Source organism: Echinops telfairi, unplaced genomic scaffold (genome assembly GCF_000313985.2).
Source record: "Echinops telfairi isolate 266 unplaced genomic scaffold, ASM31398v2 ScPeMD7_9;HRSCAF=40, whole genome shotgun sequence".
Lineage (NCBI taxonomy): Eukaryota > Metazoa > Chordata > Mammalia > Afrosoricida > Tenrecidae > Echinops > Echinops telfairi.
This window is the reverse complement of record NW_022103906.1, coordinates 34,647,312-34,657,113: the sequence shown is the minus strand read 5'-3', so window position 1 is coordinate 34,657,113 and position 9,802 is coordinate 34,647,312. Positions and strand designations below refer to the sequence as shown.

At 44.5% G+C, this 9,802-nt stretch overlaps 2 protein-coding genes across 4 annotated transcripts in view; one reads left to right on the top strand and one right to left on the bottom strand.

The window, feature by feature from the left end:
* The window catches only part of DDHD2 (DDHD domain containing 2), a 33,310-nt gene extending 25,044 nt beyond the window's left edge, over positions 1-8,266 (top strand). For both annotated transcript variants that reach the window (XM_045286966.1, XM_004696507.2), the window contains 2 exons: positions 5,619-5,724; positions 6,094-8,266. In XM_045286966.1, coding sequence (XP_045142901.1) covers positions 5,619-5,700 — 82 coding nt within the window. In that variant the 3' untranslated portion in view covers positions 5,701-5,724; positions 6,094-8,266. The remainder of the gene's footprint in view (positions 1-5,618; positions 5,725-6,093) is intronic.
* Positions 8,267-9,010: 744 nt separating this feature from the next.
* The window catches only part of PLPP5 (phospholipid phosphatase 5), a 4,936-nt gene continuing 4,144 nt past the window's right edge, over positions 9,011-9,802 (bottom strand). Inside the window, exon 8 of one of the 2 annotated variants that reach the window (XM_045286968.1) lies at positions 9,011-9,798. The gene's annotated coding sequence lies outside the window, so the exon portion shown is untranslated. The remainder of the gene's footprint in view (positions 9,799-9,802) is intronic. The other variant, XM_013008742.2, reaches the window with a different exon arrangement.

Genomic DNA, 9,802 nt, shown 5'->3' with positions numbered 1-9,802 from the left:
TTTAGGAGTGCTTTCCAGTCCAGTCTGTTGGGGCACCAACCCCTGGCTCCAAAGTCCACCTTCGGCATTCCCTGCGGACCTCCCTGCTCTGTTCCCTTGCTGTTCTGTTGCACCCCCTTAGTGTTTTGCCTCGGTGTGGCAGGATCAGATTGTGTGCAATTCCCACACTGTGTCTCCTGTGTTGTCCCCCGCATATCATGTGTTTCTTATAATTTTTCCTATCAATGTGGCGAATAATACTGCCCTCCCCCAGTGCTTTGCCTCAGTGTGGCAGGATCAGATTGTGTGCAATTCCCACACTGTGTCTCTGGTGTTGTCCCCCGCATATCATGTGTTTCTTATAATTTTTCCTATCAATGTGGCGAATAATACTAATGGTCTTTCGTATGTTGAACCATCCCTGCATCCCTGGTATGAATCCCACTTGGTCATGGTGAATTGTTATTTTTTACATCTTTTGTATACTATTGGCCAGTATTTTGTTAAGGATTTTTACATCGATGTTCATTAGGGATATTGGTCCGTAGTTGTCATTCTTGTTTTTGTGGGTTTTAAAAAAAATCATTTTATTTGGGGTTCTTACAGCTCTTATCACAATGCATTTACCCATCCATTGTGTCAAGCACATGTGTACATTTGTTACCATCATCATTCTCAAAACATTTTTTTTCTACTTGAGCCTTTGGTATCAGTTCATTTCTTCTCCCTCACGAACATCATGGAATGGCAGTTTAATAGAACAAAATGTTCTTGCATCAAGGGAGTACTTGAGTGGAGGCCCAATGTCCATCTGCAACCTTAATACTGAACCTATAAATATATGCATAGAGACCTATTTCCCCATCATATATATATATTTACATATGTATATGCCTTTATTTAGACCTCTATAAATGCCCTTTGCCTCCGAGTTCTTTCCTCTATTTCCTTTTACTTTCCTCTTGTCCCACTATCATGCTCAGCCTTCATTTGGGTTTCAGTCATTCTTCTGGGTTACATTTCCCTTGATGAAGCCCTAGCTGGCTTCCTACACCCTCCTAGCCATTAATTTTGGGTCACTTGTACCCTTGTCCCTGGGTTTGTTAACACCCACTTCCTTTCCCCGCCTCCCCTTCTCCCATATCCCCCCCGAAGAACCATCAGTCCTGTTGTTTTCTCCTCCAGATTGCTTATCCAGCCTATCTTATCTAGATAGACCTGCAGAGATAATAATATGCACAAAAAAACAAAGACAGAACAAAACAAAGCAACAAAAGAAAACAAAACAACAAAATTAATGACCAAAAAAAAAGCCTGTCAATAGTTCAAGGTGTGTTTGTTGACCTTTAGAGTGTTTTCCCGTTGAGTCTGATAGAGTGCCACACCCTGGCCCCAAAGTCTATTTTTGGTATTTACTTGGACTTCCTTGCTCTGCTCCCCTTGCTGTTCTTTTGCACACCTTTAGTGTTTTGCCTCGGTGTGGTGGGATCAGATCGTGTGATAGGATCAGATCGGGCGCAGTTCCCTCAGTGAGTCTCCAGTGTTGTCCCCCGTAGGGCTATGGGTCAATGAGAGATGTCATATCTCGTAGTGGGGCCAGCCATATGGTCCTCTCTGTGCACTGGCTGCTCTGAGTGGGGATATTGTCCTCAAGTCTTGGTGGTCCAGGATGTGCTCCACTTCCTCCCACTTCATTTGGTCTCGTGTGCTCTGATTAGACATGTCCTTCTCCCTGGGCTTTATGTAGCTTCGGTGCTATCCTCTGGAGTGAATTCTTCTGGGGGGAATGGGGGGCTGTCCAGGTAGTTGGGACTGGGGCCAGCCCCTCAGACCTCTACATTGGTTTCCTGCTTCATGCTGGCATGTGGCATTCACACCTTGGAGCACCGGGTTTAAGTCTGGTCCCTCTTTCCCTGTGGAGATATAAACTCGGCACATTTTTAATGTAGTTTTTGTGGTAAAATTAGGTGCCTCGACTTATATTTGGGTCAGCTTATACTTGAGTATATATGGTAATTCATATGCATTAATTCTTTAGTCTTCTTTATTCAGTGTTATATTTTCATAGGCAAAAAAAAACAACCCAACTTCACATGCATAATAGCTGATTGCAAATACCATGGCTTAAAAATAAAATAAGACAAAGGAGATGAAAATACCATGACTTGGGCCAGGGCCCACCTTAGTCCTCAACATGACATCCTTACTCTTTAACACAAGAGTGCTTGGGTGCCAGATTTACCCAGTGAACTACATTGTTTGATTTCTTGACTGCTGCTTCCATGGACACTGATTGTGGATCCAAGCAAGATGTGAAATCCTTAATAACTTCAATCTTTTCGGTTTGGTCCGGTTGTAAGGGGTTTGGTCTTCTTTACATGGAGTTGCAATCTATAATGAAAGCTGCAATTCTTGATCTTCAGCATGCTACGTTGTGCCATCTGCATATTGCAGGTTGTTAGTGAGCCTTCCTTTAATCCTGATGCTGCAGTCTTCTGCACACTGCCCACCTTCTCTGATGACTTGCTCAGCATACAGATTGAATAATTAAGGTGAGAGGATACAACCCTGACTTTGCTGATTTAAAAACATTCAATATTCCATTGTTCTATTCCAAGTTGTCTAGGTTTGTGTATGGGCTCTGCATGAGCATAATTTTTAACATTATCATCCACAGTTTGTTTTGATCACACTGTTGAATGCCTCTGCATAGTTAGTGAAACACAGGTAAACGTCTTCTAGTAATCTCTGGTTCATCCAAGATCCCTCTGACATCTGATTTGGGCTATCCAATTGTGTTAGCATAATTTGTTAAAAGGTTTATCCAAATATAGAAACCACTGTATTATCTTGGCACAGGGTTGAAAACCAATTGGCCATATATGTATGTACCTATTTTTGCACTGTTTTGTTCCATTGGTCTGTTTATCAGTCTTGATGCCAATAAGACACTATATTACTGTAACTTCATAATAACCACAAATTTAGGTAGCTTAAGTCATGTGGCTTTATTCTTATTCAAAATTGTTTTTGTATTTCCATAAATACATTCTATCCACATCATTTGGGGAGAATTACATCTTAATAATGTTTAATCCTCTGATCCATGAACATGTTCTTTCTCAATATGATATTTTGTAGTTTTAAATGGAAGTTCTTTTATTATGAACTAAGTTGGGCATCTTGAAATATATAAAAGGGCCATTTTAATTTCCTTTTCGGGGATTCATCTATATACCCTTTACTTCTTCCTTTTCATATTGGAATGCTGGTCTTTTTCCTAGCGATTAGTTTGTTGCAAATGCCTTTCTATTATTGTCTTTTGATATTGATGATTTTGATTTTGCTATATAGAAAATTAGGCCCTTTAGTGTTGTGAAATTTTTTCTTTGCTTTGGGGTTCTAAAATTTGTGTTTCATTTAGAAAGATTTCTTATTCTCCCCAAACATCTTTATAGTGGTTTATTCAAGTATTTTACACCTCAGATTTATCCTAATAAAAGGTATGGATTGATCTAGTTAATTTTTTCCCCACATGGTTCTCTGGTTGTCTTACCACTACTCATGATTTGAGAATCTAACTTTATCATATTTTATATTCCTGTGTATTTGAGGGACTATTTCTCAACTTCCTGCTCTTTTTTATTGATCTATTTGTGCACCAAGAACACACCAGTTTAAGGTTTTATGCTATCTGGTAGCACTAACGCCCCGAATTTGGCATTGTTGTCAATTGCTGTCAAGTTGGTTCTGACTCAGTGATCCTACTCACCCTCACGGTCACTATACTTGAGCTCACTCTCGCAGTCACTCTGTCAATACATCTTGTCAAGGCCTTCCTCTTCTCGTTGACCCTGCACAGGAGCAAGCATGCCACCTGCGGCAGGAACGGCCCCCGGATGACACACCCAGCGTGAGACGAAGTCTCCCCACACTCACCTCTCAGGGACATTCTGCCTATATTTCTTCCCAGACAGACCTGTTCATTTCTGTGGCTGTCAGTGGTATAGTCCATATTCTACACCAACACCCATTTTCAAGTGCATCAGTCTACATGCATATGAGGCGACTGAAAATATCATGGTTTTGGTAAGATCTTCAAAGTGCCATCTAGCTTCCTAACACTCTGAATTGGGTGAAGATGTGTACAGTCGACCATCAGTTGTATATTCATGCAATTCTTCAGTGAACTACCGCTTACCTCATTTCCTTCCTGTGTTTGTTTCTATCCTTCCTTAACCCTTCGTTAAAGCTGCCCTTTTGATCTTAAACAGTCAATTATTCTAAGGCGTGCGCACTTCCCTAGTATTGTTGTTCCCTTTACAAACCCGTGTGCTGTTTGAGCCATGGGGGAAACTGAGCCCAGAAGGTTGGTGAAGGGTAATGGTCTTGATGTTTCTACCAGTCTCTATCTGCCCAGTAAAGCTGGTCTTTTTATTAGGGTTTTGAGTTTTGTTCCACATTCTCCAGGACCTTCTAAGGAGATCCTTTTCAGAGGAACTGGTCATGGGAGCAGGTCACCGTCTGTTCTTCTGGTCTCGGGGTGGCCCTTCAGCCCTTCTTCTCACAGCTTAGCTCCGTCACTCATCTTATTCTGGATGGGGAGAGACCATATTTCGCTGCTTACTGCTTTTTAACACTTTGAAGATCTCTTTTACAGCAGGTTTGCCGAGTGCAGTCCATCACTTGATTTCCTGACTGCTGCTTTCTTGGTTGTTGACTGTGGAGCCAAGCAAAACAAAGTCTTTGCAACTTCACACTTTTAAAATGTTGGCGTTGCTTCTTGGGCTAGTTGTGAGTTTTGTTTTCTCGCTGTTGTGGTGTAATCCATACTGAAGGTGGAGTCTTCGATTTTCACCAGTTAGAACTTCCAGTCTTCATTGCTTTCAGCAGGGAAGACTATGCTTTCTGCAGGTCGCAGGTTGTTAGTGAGGCTTCCTCCCATCCTGGTGCTGCGTTCTTCCTATAAAACAAACAAACGCCAACGTAAATTCACTGTCATCGAGTCACTGTCGACTCCAACAGGACAGGGTGGAATTCCCCCCGTGAGATTCTGAGACTGTAACTGTACACAGGAGTAGAAAGCCCTTTTTCCTGAGAAGCAGCTGGTGGTTTGAACTGCTGATCTTGCAGTTCGTGTGTAACCACTGTGCCACCAGGGATCCCTTCTTCTTCATACAGTCCTGCTGGTGGCCTGTGCTGGCTGCCGTAACGCCTTCTGAACCTCGAGGTCTCTGTGGATTGTGTGGAGGACAGAGGAAGTCTATGAATCCAGTGAAATTCTATTTATAATTTTTGGCATATATGCATTTGTGACTCAAAAACGTTGGGGAGAGAATCCCGAGGAATGTTTGAGCCATGTATCTTCATGAGGATTACTATTAGTCATTGAATTTTGTTATGAACTGTGAGCTGGATCAAGTTGTGTTAGATGTTACTTTGGGGATGCACGAGGAATTGATGACCCGGATGGTTGGGAAGTGGGAGCTGGAGTGCTCTTTGTGCTCTCCACCCCCCACCCCCCACCCGCCCTGCAGTGGGACAAGAAGGACTTGCAAGGTGGTTGTGTGGTGAAGTGAAATCAGATGTATGTAAGGTATCCCGTACAAGTTTTCTCAATCTTTCCCCCCCTTTTACAGGGAGTCTGAAGATACAGTATTACTGGTCCTCAAGGAAATCTACCAGACCCAGGGGGTCTCCCTTGATCAGCCTTCACAGTAAAGTGGCCGGGTGTGGCTGCCGAATGTAAGTCGTTGTCATGTATCCAGCATTCCTACGGTGCCCCAAACTCGTCATCAATATGCTTTGCTGCTGCCTGGCACCAATGCTCGGGCACTGTTCATTTCTAGATGGACTCTGGGTAGCATTCAGTACTGGGGAAAGTACAGTAGCTTCTTATAGGTCTGTCCATCTTGTTAGTGATTTTACCCCATGACACCTGTTGTTTTCAGAATCTTAATAGCCTGATCACCTAAGAGTTACCATGGTCACAGTTATAATTTAAGTCTCAAACAGCCCATCCTGTGATTTTTGATGTGTCCCTGGTCTGGGGGCAGCCCCAGCCCCTCCCCCCACTGTGCCCGCATGCTGACCTCGTCCCCACTCTCTCCCCAGACAGCCGTGAAGGAGCCTTCCCCAGGAAACCCACCTGCCTGCCGCTGCAGTTTCCTCTCCTCGGCTGCATCTGTTCCCTGCATGCTGCTGGCACCTTCTCCCCGTGGGGTTTTGGAGGAGAACCTTCCTCTTGGGGAGTGGAAAAGCAGAGGGGAGACTCTATTACTGGTTTTATGTAAGCACTCACCATTCTTCATGGCTGGGGATCATTTGCAAGTGCTACACGTTGCTGCTTTATGACGACTCAGGACGGTGTAGTTTTGGATTTATTTTTGGTCAGCTAGTCATTTTTCTAGTATTCCGAAGTCATGTGAGCTACATTAGTCTCTTGTCATCTGCACTTGGAGACCAGTCTAAGTGGATGTAGGACAGGTTTTATCAGATAAGCTTTTTAAAGTCAACTTCCCTTATGTGCACTAGAGGGAGAAAGCCTGGGCTGTAGCTTTAAGAGTGCCGTTCCTGTCCAGATGACTAACAAGCGATGATTGTCAGGACTGGCTGACCTGCGTTGAGCTGCTCTAAGAGTCTGAGAGGCGGGGCTTCATTCACATCAGCCACGCACTAGACCCCTCTTGTATCTCTCACTTCAAATCGAGGTTTGATATGAAGACTGGCTTACCTGGTAGCGTCTGTTTATTTTAGAGTAGGGTTCTAGAAACTGACAAATCCAAAGTAACACAGCCTTGGCTGGGTGAAACCCTCCTGTCTCACCCACCCTCCTGTGGTATGCTTAGGGGATCAAAGCGTGCTCTAGATCTCGCACTTAGGTGCCATCACTGGCACTGCTTCCAGTTCCTTGGTTAGCGATGCCCTCATGGTGAGACAGTAGTTGCACAAGTCCCCCGCTCCATCCATTTGGGTGAAGGCAGTATTGTTTGTCCTCTTTGAAGATGTTTCGTAAACATCACAGCCTTCTGTGACCCAGAATGCTGACTTTAAAAGGCACTTGGGAGAGGTCAGGGGTTGAGCAGGTGGACATGGCTGGAGGTGGGGATGTGTAATTCCACTATTCTGAACGGAACCAGTGCCTGTCAGGTCCCAGGACTCGCTCTTCCAGGATCAGGCGCAGCTGAGTCTGCAGCATCCAGTTAGGCCTACCTGGAAGAAGGGAGGCGAATTTTGTTTTCAAGGCATTTGCTTACCACGTTGCTGTTTTCCTACTCACTGGCCAGAGCGAGTCTTCCCACACGCCCTCAGATGTCCACAGTAGAGAGTAGCATGTGGACAAACTGTGTCTTCATATCTAAATGTATCATGATCTCCAGTCAGTGCTGGCATTTACTATTCACTTACTCCATCCCCTGGGCAGTCTTTATCCCTTGCTGGAGAGGGGCAGGGTAGGTACTTAGTGTCCACCTGAAGATGGTGAAGGGGAGAGGGTGTGGTGTCCTCAGAGGCCACAAACACCTGTTGAACACCTTGAACGCCTGTTGTAGACTAATGCTGACTAAGCCATTAGGTGTCACGCCATAGAACTTATCATTTCTGTATCCTCTAAGCCCTGAGCATACAGAAAGATTGCAGAGGATCAGCAGCATTGACTGTATCACAGGGCAGACATTTCTCAAATTACTGTCTTCAAGTGTAAATCGACTCTTCAGCAGAATAGGTTCTATTCACGAGTAAACCAAAGGACAAGCAAGAGTGAGGCTGTGACCAAAAATGGACAGCATGCCCTGCAGGACTGGCGAAGCCAGTGTCTGCACTGGCCATGGCCAGGGGCAGCTAACAGGGAAAGCCTATCTCATCCAGCATCCTGTGGCATTATGGGATCATAAGCTTGATTTAAACCTTATTTAGGTGTGTGTTATTTTCACTATTCCAGTTGTATCATGTGCAATCTCTTGACCAAACCTACTTCTAAACTCTGGTACAGGATTATTTCGTAGACAGTCTCAGCTGCAGAATTAGTTACCACTTACTTCAGCAGAGATTGCTTGCATGGAGAGAATAATAGCACTGATTAGCTTTCTAATATTTTGCACTTTTGAAATGTTTGTTTTTTTATATTTAAAGCTTTAGAAAATACTGAAATAAAACTTTAAGGGCCACTTGCCTACTCTGACGTGGCTTCATCCCTCATAAGGAATATTAATGCAATAATCAATTTTTCCTCCCTTGTATATTACTAAAACAAGTTATAAAAAATATCAACAAAGGACTATTAATTCTTTTCCCTTGACTGGCCTTTTTATGGTTAAAAGTTCAGTATTTCAAAGATGTTTATAAAGCAGTCACTAGTGCAGAGCACACAGCTGAATCACTTTTGTCTGAAGAGGGAATCTAGTCTGCTTTGAATATGTTCCTGCTGCCTAAGTGCTCCTTCTGGTGCAGCCAGTCTCCAGGTTATGAGGAGGAATATGAATGAGATTCATTACCATCTTAGGAACGGGTAGCTCAGAACAGTTACATTATGTACTGGTTGAAGCCTCACTGTGCTGCAGGACATGGCATGAAGCGTTTCCAGTGACTCAGAAGCTGCGCATGCAGCAGATGAAGGTGACTGGGCTGAAGAATTGCTTGAGGGTTGTTCGCTCCATTGTTTCAAAGCGAAGGCAAATGCAGACGAGCAGTAACACAGGGCTTTAAAGATGGTGGTGCCCTTCTCAGATGGCAGGTCTGACCACACCACTTTGTGTGGCTCTCGTCCTGCCAGCAATGCACATCAGGCTCCCGAGAGGGCTCACTGCACCCCTTCCGAGTTTGTCATCCCAAGGTTTCTACCCCATTTTCCCAATTCTGATTATCGTGGGAAACCACCAAATTGTGAGACAGGACAATCACCCCGCCTATTACGTGCTTCCTTTGTTGGCCACAGGCAACGGGTTTGAAACTCTGCATTAAAGGGCAAGCAGGAGCGTCTGTAAATTGGACGGTTCTCATCTGAAGACATTGTATAAGAAAAAGCACATTCACGTATATCTGAATATCTTTATTGAAGGGAATGATGTGCTGAAAATATAAGGGGAGCAATTCCCAAGACAAGGTCACATTTAAAGTACAAAATGGCAGCTATAGGTTGTTCTGTTTGTGCCCATTGGCCCTGCTGATTACTGTTAGTCATTTAGCTCTGCCCTAACTGCGGTTGGCCAAGTGGTTCACGGAGGTGGATCTTGCGTAGGAGTGCAGGAGAGCTGTTCGTGAGCCACAGGTGAATGAGGTAGAAACAGGTGTCAGGCACACACCAGGCGCTCTCTGCTCCCAGTACTCAGGATAGACAGGACAGCACGCTGGCTTGACTGAGTCATGCCTCCCCGGAGCCTCGTTTCAGGGTTCTCTGCCTTCACGGAGCAGCCAGTCCCCTTTCTCCTGGGGAGTGGCTGGTGGATTTGCTGACCTCGAGTTTAGCAGCCAATTAACTTATCCTACCATGCCACCAGGGCTCCTGCAGTTGTGTGATAAATTTGCTTAAATGGGCTCCTTTTCCTACTTCAGGCTCACCAGAGAAGGTCAACAGCAATTGAGCTATTCTTTTTTTCCATGTGGGGCCATGGGAAACCCAAGTTGTTGCATCCAACGTCAAAATGTGGGGCTGTGTAAAAGCTGATTTTTCCAGACAACAGCATTGAAATTAGGTGTGAAAGCACTGTAGATCTGGGGAGTCCAGGCTGAACCAGCTGCATTCGCTTCTGGGAGCTCAAGAGGTCCCTCTCATCAGATTTCTCTGGGGATCCACATCCACAGGGGCAAGGCTGCGTGATCAGACTAG